This window comes from Felis catus, chromosome B1 (assembly GCF_018350175.1).
Source record: "Felis catus isolate Fca126 chromosome B1, F.catus_Fca126_mat1.0, whole genome shotgun sequence".
Taxonomy (NCBI): Eukaryota; Metazoa; Chordata; class Mammalia; order Carnivora; family Felidae; genus Felis; species Felis catus.
Window position 1 is genome coordinate 40,023,676 of NC_058371.1, and position 24,068 is coordinate 40,047,743.

Here is a 24,068-nt window from a genome sequence, read left to right on the forward strand (position 1 = left end):
ACTTGGAGTTTAAACCCAGACCTGACTTTAGAGCTGAGACTTGATAAGTTCTTCATTTCGTTTATTTTATTAATTCAAATAATAGAGGACTTGAGTTTTGCCTCACTGTATCCTCTATTTTCAAGTTTGTGGACATTTTAGTTGCCTTTCAGTTATCTGCAATAAGATCTATTTTATAAGAACCTAGTAATGAAAGATCTGTTTGAAGTAAAATGTGTAACTAGAAAATATATGAAACTCCTAACTCATGTTAACAGAGTTTGCACATTGTAAGAAAATTATATTATTTTGAAGTCTGACATATTAGATGACAAATCATATTTGTTCTTTCCTCTGCCAGATTATGGAAAGAATTATGGATCTACCTACTTTACTGAGGCATGCATTCAGGGAAATGTTTTCAGTCGGGGGCCTTTTCTGGATGTTCCGCATCAGGATAATACTTTGTTTAATGGGAGCTTTTTTCTATCTTATATCACCTCTAGATTTTGTACCTGAAGCCTTGTTTGGAATTCTAGGCTTTCTAGATGATTTCTTTGTCATCTTTTTGTTGCTCATCTACATCTCTATTATGTATCGAGAGGTGATAACACAGAGACTAAACAGGTGAATAAATGTGAGTTTACTAAAATATTTCAGCTAATACGTGAAATCAAACAGAAGGACCCATGGCAGCATATGGCATTTGAATATTATTATACGAGCGTAAAACCACTGTATGACAAACATTTGATTTCATTTGGCAAATGTCTAGCAATATATGACTGGAATTTTTACATGTACAGGTTCTAATATTAAGGTTAGAATTATAATAATAGTTTACAATTATATGCTGATTCTATGTTGTCTATGAAGTGTCTGGAAAAAATATGGAATTATAAAAAAGGGATGATTTTTATATCTTTTTTTTCCAAAAATTACTCAGATTAATTGGATGTATATAGTAAGATATTGTTTTACAGTTTATCCAATTTATCCTTCTCAGTGAGTACCTATATGGTAATATATTGGTATGAGATACGTTTAAATATTTTTGTTACAATAAAATATTGTACAATATTGGGGGAAAGTCAGTGTTTCTTTCAGTACTAGCTAAGTTTTATGTACTTGGAGCAGCTGTGCTTTTCCATTCTGATATAATTGTTTGCTAACAGCTAAAAGTGAAAGAAGAAACTTGAAGTTTATAATTTGATTTCATATACTAGCTTATAAGACACTTCTTAATCAATAGAAGAATTAATAAGATATAAGACGTTTATCTCCAGTCAGCACTCTTGATTTTCTCACTTATGACATTTAAACAAGAGTTTGGTCCTTTTATAAGAATAGTATATACAAGTAACTGTAAAGGGAAATTTTTTTCAGGAACCTCTATAATACTGCAAACACATAGTAGTTTGATGCATTTCTAAGGAAAGTAGATTTTCATGGCAATGAGCATTAAAGACATTAGGAGGGTAAAGGAACACTATTTAAATTTGATAAGAGAAATTACTGGTGAGCTATACCAACAAAACGGCCAAATTTGCTTTTCTCTGGTCAGAAAACTTTTGTAATACTGTCCCTAGATGGCAGCATAGAGCCCAGATTCCTCAGGTCTAACCGAATGCGCAAATGTCTGAGGCAATTCCATAAGAAAGTTATCTTGCTTTTTTGATAGCTACAGCTTAAGTCCCCAGTGCTCTCATCTGCAATTTTCTGGTTTAGAATATTCAAAACCACAAGTGTTATGAAATCGTAACTCCCTCAGGTGGCACTGCTCATTTGTGAACTGCTCATTTGTGAACTAGTCCTTGATGCTAAGGGTTAGTGTTGGATCTGTTACCTGCAGTCACTGATAGTCATACTGTCCGTTCATGTATTAGTGAGCCTCATTATGTAGTGATAGGGAGAGGAAAACCAAATCTATCACATTCTCTCAAGTTCATCAGACTAATTAGTCATCAATTAATGAGATGCTGAATGAAGTATCAGTAACAGTGTTTTCTAATTTGGGCCTAGGACAAAGCTGCTTGTCATAGAGAAAAAGTGCTTAAATATAGCACATTATAATTAAAGCATTTCTTGCATACTTTTATCGTTAGGATAGTTATGTGAAGGCCTTCCTTTTCACAGATGAAACCCATATGTTACAGGTCAAAGTTTTTTTGCGTGAAGCCACACACAAATAAGGGACTGAGCAGGTATTATACTCTTAGTAGACTCCCTAGTATGGGTTCAAGTAGATCTGAAGGTTATGCAGAGGGGAAGCAGGAGAGAAAGTGGGATCCTTGGGAAGTCTTTCAGAACACATTGGAGTACCATAACTTAGGTGATCCTAAAGGAAAGGTCTAGAAAGCTTATATACCAAGACTTCATGAATCCTAATTCTACACTTCCAAATCAAATGTCTAATACAGACAGTGGCATGCTTCATAGAAAACATTTCAGCGGCAGTCACAAGTTGAAAAGCTAATGAGTTAAGAGGTTGCTATACTACCATTTACCAGACTAGAAATGGATTTTTCACCAATTACAGATTTGGTGTAGGGCTACAGCAGTGTCATTTTTTGGAAAGGATTTAATTTTCTGTGCATGTATTCTGCTTCGCGTGTCATGTTTCTAGTTACAATTTTATTGTAATATTTGGAATTCCTTCTAAGACTTTCCTGGTAGAGGTGTATTGTACCAACTTTGTAACATACAAAAACACTATATAAAGTGAAGTCTTATTAAACTAAAAAGGGAACATGTAGACATCTCAGAATTTTAGACCTGCTTATTATGTCCTCTTTACTGATCACTGGTAATAAACATGTAAGGGATCTGAGAGAGTATTTAAAGTAAGTAGTCAATCAGTGTTTTAAACATCATAGTAATACTTCTATGATTCAGAGTTAGATCATATAAATCAAAAGAACTATTTGGATTTTTGTAAATAGCAATATTGTAACTTTCACAAAAACACGGTCCAACCCCAGGAGCAGAAGATAACTTTGGGCAGCTCTGTAGGGAACAAGATGAAGAAATAATTATTATAACTGTCCACTAGAACAGTGGTTTCAGCTACCACAGTTCTCAGCATTTGAGAGCAACAAGAGACGAAAAGACTTTGTCAGTCCCTGTGGCTGTGCAGATACATACCTCACAGGACTATTTCAGCGGACTCGTGGTTTGGTCCAAACTTTGTGATTTAACTTGTCAAGCAGATATTCTTTTGAATAAAAGCAACATATCTAAAATTAAAAACTTGTGTTATATTCCTTTCTTCTAATATTTGCTTTAAAATTCAGAACTCCTGAAATAGCATTCCTTTTCCACTAATGGACGTCTGATGTCTCATCACATTTCTTCTATTTTTTTTAATGTTTATTTGTTGGGGTGCCTGCGTGGCTCAGTTGGTTGAGCTCAGGTCATGATCTCACAGTCCGTGAGTTTGAGCCCTATATTGGGCTGTGTGCAGACAGCTCAGAGCCTGGAGCCTGCTTCCAATTCTGTGTCTTCCTCTCTCTTTCTCTCTGCCCCTCACCAGCTCATGCCCTGTCTCTGTCTCTCAAAAATGAATAAGCATTAAAAAAAATTAAATGTTTATTCTGAGAAAGAGTGCACATGCACAAGTGAGGGAGGGACAGAGAGCAGGGAGGGGAGGTGTGGGGGGGGGGGGTGGCAGCTAGTCTTAAACAGGCTCTGCAATGTCAGCATAGAGCCCGATGCAGGACTGGATCTCACCATCTAAGAGATGATGGCCTGAGCCAAAATCAAGAGTTAAGACTGAGCCATGCAAGTGTACCTCATCACATTTCTAATTAATTATGCTTAGATATTGTTAAATTGAAAAAGCAGAAATGTTTTGTTCTTGAGGAAAATTCTTTAATCTGGACAATCTATTCTGGACAATACAGGTGAATTAGAAATTAGGCCTGTACCCTGATTCCCCACTCCTGTTTCTTTTGAGTATATATTTGATAACTGAAAGGTTCTTTTTTTTAACTTATTTTTTTAACTTTAATTCCAGTATAATTAACATACAGTTAATATTATATTAGTTGCAGGTATACAATACAGTGATTCAACAATTCTATACATTACTCAGGGCTCAACATTATAACTGTACTCTTAATCCCCTTCACCTATTCTACCCATCCCCCCACCCATCTCCCCACCAGTTCTCTATATTTTATATAGATATGTAATATTTAAGAGTTCTGGTTAAATAGGGATGCCTATATCTTTCTTAGATGTTTCTTAACTTCCATAGGAGTGAAATCATATGGTATTTGTCTTTCTCTGACTTAACTTCACATACCATTATACCCTCTAGATCTATCCATATTGTTGCAAATGGAAAGGTTTCATTCTTTTTTATGGCTGGGTAATATTCCATTGTGTGTGTGTGTGTGTGTGTGTGTGTGTGTGTGTGTGTGTACATATATATATGTACATATATATACACTATATATATATATATGCACACACACACTGAAGAAGTTGGTGTGTGTGTGTGCGTGTATACATATATGTGTGTATACATATATATATATGTATACACGCACACACACACTGCAACTTCTTCATCTATCAGTGGACATTTGGGTTATTTTCATATCTTAGCCATTGTAAATAATGCTGCATTAAACATAGGGGTGCCTATATCTTTTTGAATTAGTATTTTCATTTTCTTTGGGTAAAGACCCAGTAGTGGAATTGCTGGATCACATGGTAATTCTATTAATTTTCTGAGGAACCTCCATACTGTTTTTCATAGCGGCTGCATCAGTTTGCATTCCCACCAACAGTGCAAGAGGGTTCATTTTTCTCCACCTTCCCATCAACACTTGTTTCTCAGGCTTTTGATTTTAGCCATTCTGACAGGTAATGTCAGGTATGAGACAGGTATGAGACAGGTAATGTCTCATTGCAGTTTTGATTTGCATTTTCCTGATGTTTAGTGATGTTGAACATTTTTTCACATGTCTATTGGCGATCTGTATGTCTTCTTTGGAGAAATGTCTGTTCATGCCTTCTGCCCATTTTGTAATTGTATTATTTGCTTTTGTGGTGTTGAGTTGTATAAATTCTTTATATATTTTGGGTACTAACTCCTTATTGGATAGATGATTTGCAAATATCTTCTCCCATTCAGTAGGTTTTTTTTCTTGTTGGTTGTTTCCTTTGCAGTACAGAAGCAGCTTTTTATTATTATTTTTAAAGAGTGTAAGCAGGGGAGAGGGGCATTATTTTGTTAGATTTATTTTTAAAGAGAAAAACCTTTTTATTTTGATATAGTCCCAATAATTTTTTTGGTTTTTTTTTTGCTTTTATTTTACTTGCTTCAGGGAACATATCTAGAAAAATGTTGCTGTAGCTCATGTCAGAGAGAATACTGCCTACACTCTCTTTAAGGATTTTTATGGTTTCAGGTCTCGTGTTTAGGTCTTTAATCCATTTTGAATTTGTTTTTGTATATATTGACATAAAGTAGTCCAGTTGCATTCTGTCGCATGTAGCTGTCCAGTTTTCCTAACACCATTTGTTGAAGAGACTGTCTTGGGGCACCTGAGTGGCTCAATCAGTTAAGCATCTGACTCTTCATTTTGGCTCAGGTCATGATCTCACAGTTCCTGAGATTAAGCCCACATTGGGCTCTGCACTGACAACACAGGGCCTACTTGGGGGTCTCTCTTTCTCTCCCTCCTGTGCCCCTCCCCCACGCTCTCTCTCTCTCAAAATAAATACTAAAAAAAAAAAAAAAAGACTCTCTTTTCCCCATTGCATATTCTTGCCTCTTTTGTTGAAGATTGACCATATAATCATGTGTTTATTTCTGGGCTGTCTATTCCACTAATCTATGTGTCTATTTTTATGCCAGTATCATACTGTTTGAGTATTACAGCTTTGTAGTATATCTTAAAGTCTGGGATTGTGATACCTCCTGCCTTGTTCTTCTTTCTCAAGCATGGTTTGGCTATTCTGGGCCTTTTGTGGTTCCATACAAATTTTAGTATTATTTGTTCTAGTTCTGTGAAAACTGATGTTGGTATTTTCACAGGGATTGCATGGAGTCTGTAGATTGCTTTGGGTAGTACAGACATTGTAACAATGTTAATTCTTCCAATCCATGAATGGTGTACCTTTTCATTTACTTGTTATCTTCAGTTTGTTTCATCCATGTTTTATAGTTTTCAGAGTATAGATCTTTACCTCCTTGGTTAAATTTATCCCTAGGTATTTCATTCTTTGTGATGCCATTATAAATGGAATTGCTTTCTTAATTTCTTTCCGCTACCTCATTATTAGTACATAAAAATGCTACAGATTTCTGTATATTGATTTTGTATCCTACAACCTTATTATATTCATTTATCAGTTCTAGTAGTATATTGGAGTCTTTAGGGTTTTCTATATGTAATATGTCATCTACAAAAAGTGACAGTTTTCTTTCTTTTCAATTCAGATGCCTTTTATTTCTTTTTATTGTCTGATTGCTATGGCTAGGACTTCAGTACTATTTTGAATAAAAGTGGTGGGAGTGGACATCGTTGTCATGTTCCAGACCTTAGGGGGAAAGCTCTCAGTTTTTCACCATTAAGTATGTTGCTGTGGGTTTTTCATATATGGCCTTTATTATGTTGAGGGTTTTTATCATGAATGGATGTTGTACTTTGCCAGATGGTTTTTGTACATTTATTGAAACGATCCATATCACTGAGCTTTTGTTATTCTCCCCAAACCAGACCATCTTCATGGCATTATTATTTGTTTTAAGCATTGAGATACTGACTGCAAGCAAATTTGAAGTGTTATCAGTTGCTGTCCTCTTCATCCACCTGCATCTCCTGACTTGTTCTATGTCCCAGAAGGGTGCACGAGAGGAGTAAACACCTTGTTAGAAACACTGAATGTGTTTGGACACTGTCCCTATTCTTTCAGACTAGTGGTATTCAGCTGTAGGCCTTTTTTTTTTTTTTTTTTTTTTTAGAGCGAGAGAGTGAGAGACCACAAGTGGGGGAGGAGCAGTGAGAGGGAGACACAGAATCTGAAGCAGGCTGTCAGCACAGAGCTCGAAGTGGACTCAAACTTGTAAACCACCAGATCATGACCTGAGTCAAAGTCAGATGCTTAACTGACTGAGCCACCCAGGCACCCATAGCTGTAGTAGGCCTTTTGAGGGGAATATAGTTTATGTGATGTAGGAGAGGGCTAAGGGCTAATGATGTTTTAAACTTACTGGTATAGGGGCACCTGGGTGGCTCAGTTGGTTAAGCATCCAACTTTGGCTCAGGTCATGATCTCATGATTCATGGGTTTGAGTCCTGCATCAGGCTGTGTGCTGACAGTTGGGAGCCTGGAGACTGCTTCAGATTCTGTGACTCCCTCTCTGCCCCTCCCCCACTCCCTCTCTCTGTCTCTCTCTCTCTCTCTCTCAAAAATAAATGAACATTAAAAAAAATTAACGTGTATCTAATAGTTTACATTTCAATTTGTTTAAAAACAAATTTTTGAAATACCTGATATTCAGATCAAAACACTAATAACCCTTCTAATCAGTCTTAGAGAAAATCTGTGTATCTACATGAAAATTAATCTTTGTTTCACTAATTCTAGAATACCAGAGTGGAAGGGACCTTACAAAAACAGATGAAAGCTACTGATAGCTCCCTAGAAAAATGCATATATACACACCTATGTATGATTTTCTTTCATTTTCAGAGGATTCAAAGACCTTGGCATTCATGGATTTCAAATTAAAAATTCTTCATTTAGTCCCATAGCTTTTATTCTACAGATAAGGATAATGAGAACCAGAGAGAATGAATGCTAGGTATTTTTAATAAAAGTTTATAGAAAAGGAAAGCATAGTTAGATAGAAATTAAAATCTAAACTGTTTGAGATCAGTGAGTTTAAAACATGTTCAGTCCTTATGTCAAAACAAGTGGCTTATGGGGCACCTGGGTGGCGCAGTCGGTTAAGTGTCCGACTTCAGCCAGGTCACGATCTCGCGGTCCGTGAGTTCGAGCCCCACGTCGGGCTCTGGGCTGATGGCTCGGAGCCTGGAGCCTGTTTCCGATTCTGTGTCTCCCTCTCTCTCTGCCCCTCCCCCGTTCATGCTCTGTCTCTCTCTGTCCCAAAAATAAATAAACGTTGAAAAAAAAAATTTATAAAACAAAAAACAAAAAACAAGTGGCTTACTTCTTTCCAGTTTACCAAACAAGAAGACAAAGTTAAGCCTTCTACAATAATTGTGACACAACTTATCCTTTTAATGTCAAGGGTTTTCTTTTTTCCTTAAAAACTGTATTTATCGGGGCGCCTGGGTGGCTCAGTCAGTTGAGCGTCTGACTCTTGATTTCGGCTCAGGTCATGATCTCAGTTTGTGAGTTCGAGCCCCATGTTAGGCTCTGTGCTGACAGCACGGGTCCTGCTTGGGATTCTCTCCCTCCATCTCTCTCTCTCTCTCTCTCTCTCTCTCTCTCTCTCTCTCTCTCTCTCTCTTTGTCCCTTGGCTTGCTTTCTCTCTCTCTCTTCCAATCTCAAAATAAATAAACATTTAAAAAAAAAACAAAACTGTATTTATCTATTTCCTTAAAAAGCCTATTAGTAAGTGAACCAGCTCTTGGCCTTTAAGACTTTGAAAAACATCAAACTTCTAACCAACCTTCCTCAACTTACCTGTATTTATTCTCATTCCCTTAAATGGTCATATAAAGCTAAGACATAAATTCATTTTTGATACTTACGTAAGGAGCCAAATGAAGACATCACATGAGCATATAAATATCTCCCATTCTCTAAAAGAAAGGCAATTTTACATATTTTACATAGCCCTTGTTTGCTTAATAAACTTTTAGTTTATTAAAGTAGAATAAACACCAGAGATTTTCTAAATCATCAGGGTCAGATGATGAAGTATCATAAAGTGAACACACTATTTAGCCACCACTTCAGTCAAAACACACATTACCACCATCCAGTAAGCCCCCCTTTCATTGCCTCTCTCCCCCAAATAACAACTTACTGACTTTTACCTACCTTTTTTACTCTACAAAAAAATAGGATCCCATATTTACTTTTGTGTGACTTCAATATTATGGGTGTAAAAACTATCCATATTGTTGTGGGCCATAGCTTTACTTTGACTGTTGTATAGTATTCCTTTATATGACTATACCACAATTTATTCATTCAACTATTAACAGGCATTTGGATAGTTTCTATCAACTTTTTAAAAAGGCAGATGGTCATCTTTGAAAGTAAAAATGTTTCCTCACAGTCACCCTTTGACAAGTTGAGAACAGTTATGTGAGCCTTAGGAAATGTTGAGAAGAACTGGATAAAGGAGAGAAGAAAACCAGACAATGGTTGTAAATTAGTTTAGAAAAAGTGAAAATTATTGTTGTATTAAGTAAATAATTTTTAAGCCATGCAGAGTGAAAATTTAATTTGGGGGGGTATTTTAGAAAGAAAAATTCAACATTCAGTTCAATTAATATTTTAAAAATTATATACAATTTACATGATCAATTTACCATTTTGAAGTAAGGAAAAATGAGGATTATATTCAATAATAAAAATGTAGATTTCACTTCCAAATTATAGATAGCTAGAAGAAAGAAAACAGAAAAAATGGGGAGTAAAGGAGAACTTCATGGAAGGAAATCTAACCAAATAATTAATTGACTAGTTTCACTCTACACTGATTAAAAATGATCACAAACCAGGGTGTGTGGTATCTCAGTCAGTTAAGCATTAGACTCCTGATTTCGGCTCAGGTCGTGGTCTCGTGGTTCTTGGGTTCAGGGATTTGCTCTCTCTACCCCTCCCCCCAAAAATAAATAAATAAACTTTAAAAAATCACAAACCTCAGAAGGGCACTCTGCACTGGCTGGTGATCCTTCTTGCTTCTTTAGTAACTTGCATTACCAACCTTTGAGAACTATACATTCTTTCTCTTCTGGCACTCCCCAGTCCTACAACCCCATGGCTGATGACCCTGCTTCCTAAATTGCTCCCATCTCACAATTCCTGTTTTGTGGGGGTTACACTGCTCTCTTCTTCTTTTTTTAATATATATTTATTTTTATTTTTTGTAGTTTGGCAGTTTTTGTTCTCTTTCTTAAAGGCCATCCACATCTCAGTAAATGCTCAAGCCAGAAGAAATTCAAGTACAAGTCAACCTTAATACCTTGATTCTTTTCCTCATTCTCATATCCATCTGTGAGCAAGTTTTGATGTTTCTACCTGCAACATATTCTCAAATCCTGGTCATTCTTTCTCCGCTGCCACTACCTAAGTCCAAATTACCAATTTATCTTACTTGCCTGCAATGGCCTCTTTACTGGTCTGCTACTCACTTGCACTGATAAACTCTTCACATAATAGAATGGCCTTTAAAAATGTTTAGATCAGGTCTCTACCATGCCTAAAAAGGTTTGTTGACGTCCTGCTGCACTTAAAATCCAAACTAACACGTCACTTACTTCTTCAACCTCATTTTATACCCTTCTTCCCCTGGCTCACACCATAGCCTCCATTCAGTTCCCAGGAAATACTGAACTCACAACTGCCTCAGGCCCCAGTACACACTCCCTGTCTGGAGAATGCTCTTCCCATCCTCCCTATTTTCATTCTTCACATTACTAGATTTTTTTCTATTCTTTGGTTTTCAGTAAAATGTTCCCTTCTCAGAAAGACTACCTAACTACCCCAGCTAAAGTAGGTAGTGACCCCTCCTCTAACCTCATTCACCTTTATAACATTGTAATGTATTCAGGCGTCTCAGCACAATGTTATTTTATTCACATTTTTATTGTATGGCTTCCCCTCACTAGGATAAGCTCTATGAAGATAGGTAATGTTAGTCTTGCTCACCAGTATATTCCCAGACCTAGCATAATGCCTGTCACCATAATAGGTACTCAATAAATAAAGGTTAATAAAGAAATGGAAGGGAATAAGGAAGAGATAACAAGATCACTTCTTACTCCTTCACTGTTACCACCCAGGTGTAAGCCACCATCATCTCTCACCTAGGTTACTACAGAAGCCTGCCTACCAGTGTCCTCGCCTCTAAGTTGCCCCCTGATATCTATATACAACACAGTAGAGTGATCGTTTTAAAAGACTGGGTCACTACTCCTCTGCTTAAAGCATGTTCTCCATCTCAGAGTAAAAGTCAAAGCCTTGTTACCCTCGCGTACAAGTCCCCATAGGACTGCATCCTGTTTCCTCTGACCTTATATTTGTCCCCCTAGCTCACTCTGCTCCAGCCACACTGACCCTTTACTGTTCTTTGTATAGGCTGGGGACACTGAGCCTCAAGAGTTTTGCCTTAGCCATTCCCTCTGCCTGCAAGGCCCTTCCCCCAGATGTCCTCAGAGCTAACTCTTACCCATTCCACATCTTTGCTCAATAGTCCCTTCTTCTATTAGGCCTGTCCCATCCATTGTATTTAAATTGCAATCCCCTCATCGCCACCTAGCTCCCTTCACCTTACAACATTTTATATGGTCAGACTTCTCTGCCTCCTCCAACCTCCACTAGAATATTAGCTTCATGAGGGCAGAAATCTTTGTCTTGTTCACTAATGTATCCCAAGCCCTTTGTGCATAAAACAAGTGTTCAGTAAATATTTGTGGGAATCAACTGATGAGTAAAGAATTTCAATGAACTCTTAAAATAGACTTCAGTTCACAAGCACTTATCACATTCTGATACTTCCTGCACAGCAAACCATGGAGGAAATTACTGCCTTTGAGGGTAAGAGGCCATGAGGGCCTGATCAAGAACAATAAGAGAGACGGAAAGGGATGGATTTAATAACTATTTACTTATTCTATATTATCCTCGTCATCAAACGGATGTAGAGGGTGAGAAAACTAAGGTTCCGGTTTAAGCAACTGAATAGATAATTCAGACAATAATCCGAAGGCAGAAAAATTTACATAAGAAATAGAAGACTTGGTAGATCATAGCATTTTACTGAATTCAAGCAGCAGGGTGTTGAGTGAGAGGAAGACAGAGGATGGAACCCTGGGGAAGCAACAAGATTTGGCGGGGGTGGGAGGAGGGAGAAAAAAGTTTAATAGAGCACTGGAATTTGTCAACATCCCGCTATCCGGATTTCCAGACTCTGATCTGCATAGAGAGGAAGGGCACGCAACAGGAGGCAAATGGTGTGAAAATAGCTTGCACCAGTTCTAGAGTTCCAACACAGCAGCACCTGGAGATCATTACAGCAATGAAAGCCTTCAGAAGTGAGAATGAATGTTTTCTCTCATTGTTAAAATTCTGGCAGCTGAGTTCTCACAAAGCCTGTGATACCTGAACGACAGGTAATGGGATGAAGACTAGCGATGTGGGAAAGGGATCCACAAAGTTTCACAAATCATGTACCATCTGTGGCTGCCCTTTTAAAGAAATGGGAAGAATTACCCAACGACCTCAGTTTTACATCTGTCCTCCTTTAGGCCACCAGATCCAAAGACCGTACTGTTCCTCACCCTAAACCGTCCCAGAAAATATTACACAAGAAAACCCAACACGTTGCAAAACCTGGCCCTACAATCACGCTGCTCTCCCCTCCCCACTCCTCCGCACGCATGTCTCCCTTCGCCCAAGCACCTCCTTTCTCCTTTCCGGAAGCTAGGAGGCCCCACCCACTTCCGCAACGCCGGGCTTTAGCCAATGGCCTGCTTCCCAAGGAACGTTACCTCTGACCTCGGGGCTAATCAGAGACAGTGGGACAAACTCCTCGCGAGAGGTGAGGTTGAAGCTGCCTCCGCCATCTTGGAGATGGGAGACGGGCGATGGCTGTGGTTCTTCTGCTAATGCAAACAACAAAACGGGCACATTAGTCAACCCGAAAGAGGTTATCATCACTGTATCTGGTGACCAAAGCTACACAAGAAGCGAGCGTGTCAAAGCCCAGCGCGGCGACACTGATAGCTTCTCCTGCCTGCTGGAGAGGCAGAAGTGAAGTGACTGAAAACCGGAAGGATGGTGCAGTCCTGTTCCGCCTACGGCTGCAAGAACCGATATGATAAGGATAAGCCCGTTTCTTTCCACAAGTAAGTACCCTGCGCCTCTCGCGGGGCTGGCCCCAGCTGGGTCTGGGGGCGCGCGGCCGGTTAGGCTCGGGGGCGGAGCCAGGCGCGTGTCCGCGCGAGACTAATAAGGGGGGCGGGGCAGGGGCGGGGCACGACCGGATCTTCCTCACAGTCGGTCCCGGCCGCGAGCGGGGGTGTGCCAGCCTCTGGTAGAAGTTCAAGCAATGTCGCCCTGGGCTGCGCGTTCTCGGCGCAGGTCGCCGTGGCGACCGTTTCGCGCGCTCGAGGGTTGGAACCCCTGCGTGAGGTTCGCCCGCCTCCTGCGGTTGGAGTGTTCGGGACCTCGGAGCTATGTCTCACGGCCCAGCGCAGGTCGTGAGGTCCTCCAAGCCGAGAGGCATCTGGATTTCACTCCTGGGGTAATAGAGAAACCAGGTGGTAATAACGCCTTAGAAGTAAATTTGAAATAGAAACAAAAACCTTTAAAATCCCGAAGTCACTCTTTTTCGTTCTTGCTGTGGATGGGAGGCCGGCATCACAGAAATTAAGGATTGATTTTGGCCAGAATTTCAGGGAGGATGTCTTCACCCAGTTTCTAGGAACTAACTTTTAAGGACCCCTAAGTTTTAGAGAAAGCTTCTGGTACTACCAGGATGAATACTTAATGTTTTCAGCGGACGATAATGATAACTTGGACAATAATAACACAGGTCATAATGAAGTGTCATAATAGAGGTCAATATGAGTTCTTATGGGCACCTATAGGAAGCCCTTGGAAAAGAACCTGCCCCACAACTTTCAGGGCTGTTTTATCCAAAAAGCGCTGCAGTTAGAGGCCTAGAGGGGAAAATGTTCTTTTGAAAATACGAAGAGAAAACTGCAAAATGGAAACGACTTACTGATAATCAGATGTCTGCAAAATGTGACACGATGGTATTTTTATTCAGCCAAATACAAATTTTATTACATTTACGTTACTTTGTTTTGCGAAAATTCCCCACCCTGAAAAGATGGTAGCTAAGAAACTAGAACCAGTGGTCAATTATAGGAATTATTCATAGGTAAATAATTACAAAAGCAAAATTAAGTATTCCTTCAATTTTTGGTGGGATTCGTTTTGTGTTTAACAGAGCGTAGATGCATTTTTATGTTTCATATGAGAGGGACCCTATAGAAATGAGTGCTTTGCAGCATAGATCTTGAGTGTTGATGTACCACCACCACCAACACCCCTGGCCCCCCACCTCCAGGAGGAGCTAGAACACTAACACTTGCAAGATTTACTTCAGTATTTCCTGGTATTACTTAATTGATTTATTGGAATTTCTGAAAGCTGATGAATTGACTTCCGGTTCTTTGAAAGTGTTGGAATAAGTCAGAAGATGGTGACATGATTACATACAGTTTGCTCCCCCCAACCACATTTCTAATTTATGCCAAACACTGCAAGCTGCTGGGGTTACAAGGCTAAGTAAGACAAAGTCCTCTTAATATGCGAGGAATCTAAAATCTAAAGAAATCTAAAAATATGGAAAACCTTTCATTGGTACTGGAAACTAAGGATGGCATTCACACATCAGAAATAGTTTCTTCTGGCTGTCAAACAATTGATTGAATCAGAAGAAGGGCTGATCTGCCTCCCATTCTTACCTATAAAGAACGGTTTTTTGAGAGTAGATGGGAATACCTTGACAGAATCTCATAAACAGCCTGAGCATTGTAGTCCTTGAGACAGGAGGCCCAAGGTGCTGAATTGTGCCAGTAATTGCTAACATAGTTTGTATTTCTGTAGGCCATTTCCAGCAGGATCTTCTAGGAGTACTTATTTTCCCAGTTTCTACACAGTGGCCCAGTGGCAGCAACTATGCTGGGCGAAGACAAGAACTGTCCCAGGATTGGTTAGGTCTTCAGAATATAGCAGAGTCAGGCTGTAGCATACCTTACATGGAAGAGAAACTGGAACATATAGTTGAAACATCTTTTGGCTTCTTTCCAGTCTCCCCAGTTCACTAAATACTTGACTTGGAAAAGTAAAATCACAATAAATTTAAACTCTTCTTAACCCTCCTTATTTGGGCCTAAGAGACATATTCCAGTTGAGTTCAAGGTAAATTCAGATAAATAATATTCGTATGCTGGAATTAAAAACAAATTGGAAGACTAAAATAAATACAAATTTTAAAAATTAAAAAATAAAGACTTCCCAAACCTGGGGAGAAACTTGGATATCCAAGTTCATGACACTAATAGACCACCCCATTTCAGTTCCAGTCTTCTCCAAATGCATACATACATACGTACATACATACATATATACATACATAAAATCTTGTATTTATCATTATGATTTGACTATGATTTGGTTAATTCATTACGTCAGACTGATCCTAAGAGAACTAAAACCTTTTTTGCAGTATGTAGATATAAACATGCAATTTTATTTTTATTGGTTAAAAAAAATTAATAACAAATTCACCCCATAGTATGTATTTTACTTGAAACTCTTAGTGTCTTTGACATAAAAAGTTAAACATTAATAAATGAGAGAGGAGCTACATGATTTATCTTTGTGTATTTAGATGTGTGTGTAATATCTGTATCAATTAGTGAAAGTCATTTACTGTAACAGAGAGAGACAAGCAATATTACTACATATTTCTCTTGACCCCCGACCTCCCATCATCTCCTCCTCCCATTGCATGGCTAACTTTTAATATGCATCTTTTTACATTTTGTAAATTTTTATCAGCCTATCTTGTTCAAATTGTATACATCATTGTATCTGACATTCTCGTAACTACTCTGTGATCAAAAGATTCCTATAAAAAATACTGCTTTTTGGGGGCGCCTGGGTGGCTCAGTTGATTAAACGTGTGACTTTGGCTCAGGGCATGATCTCGCATGTCACGAGTTTGAGCCCCAAGTCTGCGCCCTGCGTCGGACTCTGTGCTGACAGCTCAGAGCCTGGAGCATGCTTCAGATTCTGTGTCTGCCTCTCTGTCTCTCTGTCCCTTCCCAACTCATGCTCGCTCGCTCTCTCTCTCTCTCTCTCTCTCTCTGTCAAAAACAAATAAAAACATTTAAAAAAGTTCTTTTTAAAGCAGTATTTCTTTTTGTTTTTAATTTTTTAAAATGCTTATTTATTTTTGAGAGAGAGAGAGATAGAATGCGAGCAGGGAAGGGGCAGAGAGAGAGGAAGACAGAATCTGAGGCGGGCTCCAGGCTCTGAGCTGTCAGCAAAGAGCCTGACACTGGGCTCGAACTCCCTAACCCTAAGATCATGACCTGAGCCAAAGTCAGGTGCTTAACCCACTGAGCCACCCAGGCACCCCTAACAAATACTGCTTTTAAAAAAAACAAAAATTCCATGCTGGGAGGGGTGGTTTACATCCCACATTAGTGGATGGTCACTTTATTTATAGGATCTTTAAAACAAGTACATTCTTAACTAAGGTGAATAAAAGCACAACTAAAAACTGTCAAAAAAAAAAAAAAAAAAAAGAAAAGATAGCAGAGCTAGTGTTTTAATCAAATACCCCTTAGTTTGTTAATGCCAATGTAAGATAGTTTTTTTCTAAGCAGGAAAGTCGAGATGTGCCTTTTTTTTTCTTTTAAAATAAAGTCAGAGAACTGAATTATCTCTTCTTCTTAGGTTTCCTCTTACAAGACCCAGTCTTTGTAAAAAATGGGAGGCAGCTGTCAGAAGAAAAAACTTTAAACCCACCAAGTATAGCAGTATTTGTTCAGAACACTTTACTCCAGACTGCTTTAAGAGGGAGTGCAACAACAAGTTGCTGAAAGAGAATGCAGTGCCCACGATATTTCTCTGTACTGAGCCACATGACAAGGTAATATGTGTTTTAAAATACTGGGTTTTCTATTTATAAAATTAATTTGTTTTTATTGTGGAAAATTCAGATCAGTGTTAAGAAAATAAATGTTACCTGGAAGCCATCACTTGTACATAACCACTGTTAACAACGATATACTATTTAAAAATACAAAATGCAGTTTATTAAAAGTTAAACATCCTCACACTAAGAAAGTCAATTTAGTTTTGTAACTTACTTGAAGATCACTTTCTACCCCTACATATATGTTAATAAGTTTTGGGTTTCCTTTATCAGTGACAGTTCAGTTTCAAAGTTTTTCCCCCTCAGTTTTAAGTGCTTAGTATTTTATTAAATCTCACCAGTCATTCTTTCTCTTTCTTGGATCCCATTTCTACTCCAGGTGGAAAAGTGTAATTATTAGAACTTAAATTTTTTTCTTATTTTAGAATATTTCCATATCAAGGATTTACAAAAATCTAATATTCTTTTGTTTTTAATCCAAGTGTAGTTGACACATGATGATGTTACATTAGTTTCAAATGTAAGCATACTAAATAGACTGATCTATATATTATGCTACACTCACCACAAGTGTAACTACCATCGGTCACCATTCAAGGCTATTAAAATACCACTGACCATTGTCCCTATGCTGTACCTTTCATACTTGCGACTTGTTCATTCCATAACTGGAAGCCTGTATCTCCCCACTCCCCTCTACCGTTTTGCCATTCCCCCTATCCCCTCCGCTCAGGCAACCATCACTTTGTTCTCTGTATTTATGGATCTGTTTCTGCTTTTTTGTTTGTTTTTTTTTCATTTGTTTTTTAGATTTCACATATAAGTGGAATCACATGGTATTTATCTTTATCTGAATTGTTTCACTTAGCATAATACCCTCTAGGTCCATGCATGTTGTCACAAAATGGCAAGATCTCATTCTTTTTTACAGTGAGTAATATTGTATTGTGCATATGTGTGTGTGGGTGTACATATATATGTATGTATAGATATATATGTAAACACACACAACATTTTCTGTATCCATTCATCTATTAATGGACATTTGGGTTGCTTTCATATCTGGGCTATTGTAAAAAAAAATATGTTTATGCAGTAAACATAGGGGTGCATATATCTTTTCAAATTAGTGTTTTCATTTTCTTTGGGTAAATACCCAGTAGTGGAATTATTGGATCATATGGTAATTCTATTTTTAAGTTTTTGAGAAAATGCCATGCTGTTTTCCACAGTTGCTGCATCCGTTTGCATTCTCACCAGCAGTACATAAGGGTTCCCTTTTCTCCACACTTGTTATTTCTTGTCTTTTGATAATAGTCACTCTGGCAGATACAGTGATAACTCATTGTGGTTTTGATTTTCATTTCCCCGATGATTAGTGATGTTGAGCATCTTTCCATGTGTCTGTTGGCCATCTGTATGTCTTTGGAAAATGTCTATTCATGTCCTCTGCCCATTTTTTAATTGGATTGTTTGTTTGGTGTTGTATAAGGTTTTTTTTTAATTCTTTTTTTTTTTTTAAGTTTATTTATTTATTTTGAGAGAGAAAAAGGGAGAGCACATGAGTGGGGAAAGGGCAGAAAGAGAATCCCAAGCAGGCTCCATACTGTCAGTGCAGTGCCTGACAGGCTCGATCCCACTGTGATATCATGACCTAAGCCAAAATCAAGAGTCAGACGCTTAACCAACTGAACCACTCAGATGTGCCTTGTATAAGTTCTTTATATATTTTGATTATTAGCTCCTTATCAGATATATCATTTGCAGATATCTTTTCATATTCAGTAGGTTGCATTTTAATTTTGTTGGTGATTTCCTTCACTGTGCAGAAGCTTTTGGTTTAATTCCAATTGTTTGTTTTGCTTTTGTTTCCCTTGCCTGAGGAGACGTATCTAGAAAAATGTTGCTGGGGCACCTAGGTGGTTAAATGTCTGACTTCGGCTCAGGTCATGATCTCACTGGTTGGTGAGTTCAAGCCCTGCGGCAGGCTCTGTGCTGGCAGCTCAGAGCCTGGATCCTGCTTCAGATTCTGTGTCCCCCTGTCTCTCTGTCCCTTCCCCGCTCTCTCTGTCTCTCTCTCTCTCAAAAATAAATAAACATAAAAATTAAAAAAAAAAAGAAAAATGTTCCTAAGGCTGATGTGAAAGAAACTACTGCCTATGTTTTCTTCTAGGATTTTTATAGTTTAAGGTCTAACACTTAGGTCTTTAATCCATTTTGAATTTAGTTTTATGTATGGCATAAGAAAATGGTCTAGTTTCATTTTTTTTTCATGTAACTGTGCAATTTCTCCAGCACCATTTATTGAAGAGTCTGTCTTTTCCCCATTATATATTCTTACTCTCTTTGTTGTAGATTAATTGACCATGTAATCATGGGTTTATTTCTGGGCTCTCTGTTCTGTTCCATTGATCAATGTGTCTGTTTTTGTGCCAGTACTGTACTGTTTTGATTACTACAGCTTTGTAGTATATCTTGAACACTGGGATTGTGATACCTCCTGCTTTGTTCTTTCTTAGGCATGCTTTGTTATTCAGGGTCTTTAGTGGTTCCATACAAATTCTAAGATTATTTGTTCTAGTTCTGTGAAAAATGCTTCAGTATTTTCATAGGGATTGCATTGAGTCTGTAGATTGCTTTGGGTAGTATAAACATTGTAACAATGTTACTTCATCCAATCCATGAGAATGGTATATCTTCCCATTTATTTGCATCATCTTCAATTTGTTATATCAGTGTTTTATAGTTTTCAGAATACAGGTCTTTCACCCTCTTGGTTAAATTCATTCCTAGATATTTAATTCTTTTTGGTGTAATTATAAATGGAATTGTTGTCTTAATTTCTCTTTCTGCTACTTCATTATTAGTGTATAGAAACGACTGATTTCATATATTAATTTTGTATTCTGCAACTTTACTGGATTCATTTATTATTCCTAGTAGTATTCTGTTGGAGTTTTTAGGGTTTCCTGTATGTATTATCATGCCATCTGCAAATAGTGACAATTTTACTTCTTTCTAATCAGTTTAGATGCCTTTTGTTTTTCTTGCTTGATTGCAATGGCAAGCACTTCCAGTACTATGTTGAATGAAAGTAGCAAGAGTGGACATCTTGTCTTGTTTCTGATCTTGGAGGAAAAGCTCTCAGTTTTTCACCACTGAGTGTGATAGCAACTGTATCTTTTTCATATATGGCCTTTATTATTTTGAAGTATGTTCCCTCTTTTTTTTTTTAAATTAACTTATTTATTTTGCGAGAGACAGAGTGAGTAGGGGAGGGGCAGAGAGAGGGAGAGACTCAAGCAGGTTCCACACTGTCAGCCTGGAGCCCAATGTGGGACTCAAACTCGTGAACTGTGAGATCATGACCTGAGATGAAACAAAGAGTCGGATGCTTAACCAGCTGACCCACCCAGTTGCCCTGAGGTATGTTCCCTCTAAAGCAACTTTATTGAGACTTTTTATCATGAATGGATATTGAATTCTGTCCAGTGCTGTTTTTGCATTTATGGAGATGATCATATGATTTTATTTTATTTTATTTTATTTTAGAGAGGGAGAGCATGAGCAGGGTGACAGGGACAGAGGGGGAGAGAGAGAGAGAGAGAGAGAGAATGAATCTTAAGCAGGCTCCACGCTCAGCACAGAGCCGGATGCAGGGCTTGATCCCTTGACCCTGGGATCATGACCTGAGCTGAAGTCAAGTCACACGCTCAACCAACTGAGCCACACAGGCACCCCTAAATGATCATATGGGTTTATCCTTTATTTTGATGATGTAGTGTTTCACATTGATTTATGAATATTGAACCATCCTTGCATCCCTGGAATAAATTCCACTTGATCTTGGTGAATGATCCTTTTAATGTATATTGAATATTTAATGTATTATCTAATATGCTCATTTTATTGAGGATTTTTGCATCTGTGTTCATCAGGGATATTGTCCCTATAGTTTTCTTTTGTTGTAGTGTCTTTGATTTTGATATCAGGGTAATGCTGGCCTTATAGAATGTATTTGGAAGCTTTTCTTTCTCTTGTATTTTTTGGAATAGTTTGAGGAGAATAGATATTAACTCTAAGTATTTGATAGAATTCACCTGTGAAGCCATCTGGTCCTGGACTTTTTGTCTTTTGGGAATTTTTTGATTACCTTTTCAATTTTGTCACTAATGATTGGTCTTTTCAGATTTTCTATGTCTTCTGATTTGTTCTTGGAAGGCTGTATGTTTCTGGAAACATACCTATTTCTTCTAGGTTGTCCAGTTTGTAAAAAGTCATTCTTAAATACCACAAGTGGATTCATTTATTTATTTATGTATTTATGTATGTATGTATTTATTTATTTAATGTTGATTTATTTTTGAGAGAAAGAGAAGACAAAGCATGTGTGGGGCAGGGGCAGAGAGACAGAGAGAGACACAGAGTCCGAAGCAGGCTCCAGGCTCCCAGCTGCCAGCACAGAGCTCGTTGCAGGGCTCAAACCCACGAACCATAAGATCATGACCTGAGCTGAATTCGGACGCTTAACCAACTGAGCCACCCAGGCACCCTGGGTAGATTCTTTTAAACTGTTATTTGTAGTTACTAAACTTGAACATACTCTTCATTATCGTTGTAGAAGGAAGATCTTCTGGAGCCACAAGAACAGCTTCCCCCGCCTCCTTTAACACCTCCCATTTCCCAGGTTGATGCTGCTATTGGATTACTAATGCCTCCCCTTCAGACCCCTGATAATCTCTCAGTTTTCTGTGACCACAACTATACTGTGGAGGATACAATGCACCAGAGAAAAAGGATTCATCAGCTAGAACAACAAGTTGAAAAACTCCGAAAGAAGCTTAAGACCGCACAGCAGCGATGCAGAAGACAAGAACGACAACTTGAAAAATTAAAGGAGGTTGTTCACTTCCAGAAGGAGAAGGACGACATATCAGAGAGAGGTTATGTGATTCTACCAAATGACTACTTTGAAATAGTTGAAGTGCCAGCATAAAAAAATGATATTTGTATTGGTTTTTAATGGGGCAAAACCACATACCTTCTTCTAGCCTATAAAGGAGTTTAATTTGAAAAAATAACACTTGATTACTTGTATAAAAACAATTCAGAATATTTTTTTAAAAAAATAAATTAGATATATACTGTAAAATTGTAAATTTTTTGTTTGTAATTTCAGGGTTTTTACATTTTAACAAAATATCTTAAAAGTTATAATCTAACCTCAGAACTCCAATGTAAGTTGGTTTCAAATTGAGGAGTTTTGTTTTTTGAGTATTTATAGAAATGCAAAAATTGAAAGTAAAGTGAATGAGAACAGTACAGCAAGGATGATTTAAGTTTAAAATGTAAAATTAATGCAGTTTATTAAAAGAATTTAGTTACATTATAAATCAGAAGTATAAGTCAGATCACGGGACATAACTTCTCAGAATATATATATTCTTATTCACATATTCTTATTTGTAAAGTCAGAAGATTTGTTTATCTTTCTTAATCACTTGTCAAAGATAAATTGACAAGTCAATACTTAAAAAAATTGCTTGTCTTCAGAGCATAAAATGAAGAATCATTCTATACCTAATCAATATTGTTACATAACTTTATAAAGGATGAATTTTTTAAAAAGTGGGTCCATCTTTTTTTTCCCCACTGTCTAGCATTATTAAATTAGAAGTGTATTTCCAGTGGAAGAGACATTCTTCATTAAATAAAGTAAGCATTGTTGTTAATAAAGTAATAAAAACGGGGGCCTGATCCATAGTATGCCTTTTTCTTTCACTACCCCCAAGCTAAGGAGGATCTAGTTTCCAACTGTAGTTATATCCATATCCAAATCTCTAATAAATGTGTTGTGTCAGTAGAGTTTGATTTGTGCCGTAATAGGACTAATTGATTTTGGTCAAGTCTTCACATAAAAAAGGATTTCTTCACTTTTAACACAAGTTAGAAATTATATCCCATTTACTTAAATGAGTGATTTGTATTCCAGAGGAACTTAATGTGTAGTGTTTATTTTACTGAATGTTGAGATTTAAACACTGAAGTTTCTGTTCAAACTATGAGTTGTGTTCTGACTTTGTGAGATGTTTTAGTTATATATTTGAAATGAAAATATGTTCTGATTAAACAAATACTGCCTTAGGAATTATCTACTTAGATTTACAATAACTGTTCCAATTATAATTATTTTATATTTAAAAGTATACTGAGATAGTTGAAGAGTAACAGGCCTTTTTAAGGCAGTATTAAAAATCTGAAACAATGACATTCAGAAGTGTCTTTTGTAGATGTGGATTCCAATGTAATTTACTACTGTCCTGCCAGTGGATAATACCGTGATTTTTTATGAACCAGTATTTCAAAAATAGAAAATTATGATCAAAAGATTACTTGACCTTATGTTGTCTGATAACATTTAGAACTAGCTCTAATGAATCAGAAGACTTTCTCTAGTTATTCATGAATCTCATCCCTGGTTTGGAAACCCATGAAATCTCCAAGTAGTTTGTTTTTACATTCCATCTCACTAGCAATTCCTGGAGGATATATGGGTAAACATCTTGCAAAGTATAAATCTATGTAAATTGTCATCTACATAAAAGGAAGTGTGTGTGGGTGTGTATGTGTGTGTGTGTGTGTACGTGTGTATTCCCACAGTCAAGAATCCAACACTGAATTGTAAAAGTAGCAATCCTAATTACTTAGCATCTTACCATTATGATTTAACCTGGAGTTACATTCTTTTCCTAACAAACGTAAATCCCTATTTGGAGAGAACTGAGCAAGCAGCATGTATACTAACTGTTTGCATTTCAATAAATTACCATAGTTTAACATAGGGAGTTTGAGGTTACAAGTAGTTATTTCTGAATATGAGATGTAACATTTGGTGAATGCTTTCAAAATTCATTCTGTCTACCATATTGTTTATTACATTGCCAAGTAAAGGAAAACTGGTCCTTAAAATAGGTCCTGTTCAAGTATAGTCAAACTCAGTCTGAAACAAATGGACAGTCTCAATCTGGAACAAATAGGGGGAAGACTCATGTGAACTGCAGCATATTCTGAAAGGTGACATTTAAGCACATACAGTAACATACTAAAATTTCCACCTATGTAATGACATAATCTGGTGATAATGGTGAGAAGAAATAACTTCTTTAATAGAACTGTTAGGAAAACTAT

The 24,068-nt window shown here is 37.5% G+C and overlaps 2 protein-coding genes and 1 long non-coding RNA gene across 15 annotated transcripts in view; 2 read left to right on the forward strand and 1 right to left on the reverse strand.

Moving 5' to 3' along the window:
- The window catches only part of RNF170 (ring finger protein 170), a 44,424-nt gene extending 41,196 nt beyond the window's left edge, over positions 1-3,228 (forward strand). For all 8 annotated transcript variants that reach the window (XM_045055483.1, XM_023252553.2, XM_023252552.2 and 5 more), the window contains one exon: positions 341-3,228. In XM_045055483.1, coding sequence (XP_044911418.1) covers positions 341-610 — 270 coding nt within the window. In that variant the 3' untranslated portion in view covers positions 611-3,228. The remainder of the gene's footprint in view (positions 1-340) is intronic.
- On the reverse strand, positions 2,081-12,804 carry LOC123384832. 5 transcript variants are annotated; one of them, XR_006596498.1, is made up of 5 exons: positions 12,691-12,801; positions 12,302-12,387; positions 9,841-12,200; positions 8,719-8,769; positions 2,081-3,215 (listed from the first exon to the last, which is right to left on the reverse strand). It is a non-coding gene; the product is annotated as an uncharacterized LOC123384832 (long non-coding RNA). The 5 variants fall into 5 exon arrangements; XR_006596497.1 differs by adding an exon at positions 7,663-7,759 and having other exon boundaries at positions 2,081-3,193; positions 9,841-12,387; XR_006596496.1 differs by lacking the exon at positions 12,302-12,387 and having other exon boundaries at positions 12,691-12,804.
- On the forward strand, positions 12,763-23,150 carry THAP1 (THAP domain containing 1). 2 transcript variants are annotated; one of them, XM_003984741.6, is made up of 3 exons: positions 12,763-13,047; positions 16,679-16,874; positions 21,502-23,150. In XM_003984741.6, exons 1-3 carry the CDS (start codon positions 12,977-12,979, stop codon positions 21,874-21,876), a joined length of 642 nt encoding a protein of 213 aa, XP_003984790.1. In that variant the 5' UTR covers positions 12,763-12,976; the 3' UTR covers positions 21,877-23,150. The 2 variants fall into 2 exon arrangements, with proteins under 2 accessions (XP_003984790.1, XP_006930747.1); XM_006930685.5 differs by lacking the exon at positions 12,763-13,047 and adding an exon at positions 13,217-13,445.
- Positions 23,151-24,068: the final 918 nt, after the last annotated feature.

What these genes read in the sequence shown, in the direction of transcription:
- THAP1 (XM_003984741.6), top strand. Translation starts at nt 12,977, where the DNA reads ATGGTGCAGTCCTGTTCCGCCTACGGCTGCAAGAACCGATATGATAAG. An exon ending in AAGCCCGTTTCTTTCCACAA is followed by an intron (nt 13,048 to 16,678) that starts GTAAGTACCCTG and finishes TCTTCTTCTTAG; the next exon opens with GTTTCCTCTTACAAGACCCA. An exon ending in GTACTGAGCCACATGACAAG is followed by an intron (nt 16,875 to 21,501) that starts GTAATATGTGTT and finishes TTATCGTTGTAG; the next exon opens with AAGGAAGATCTTCTGGAGCC.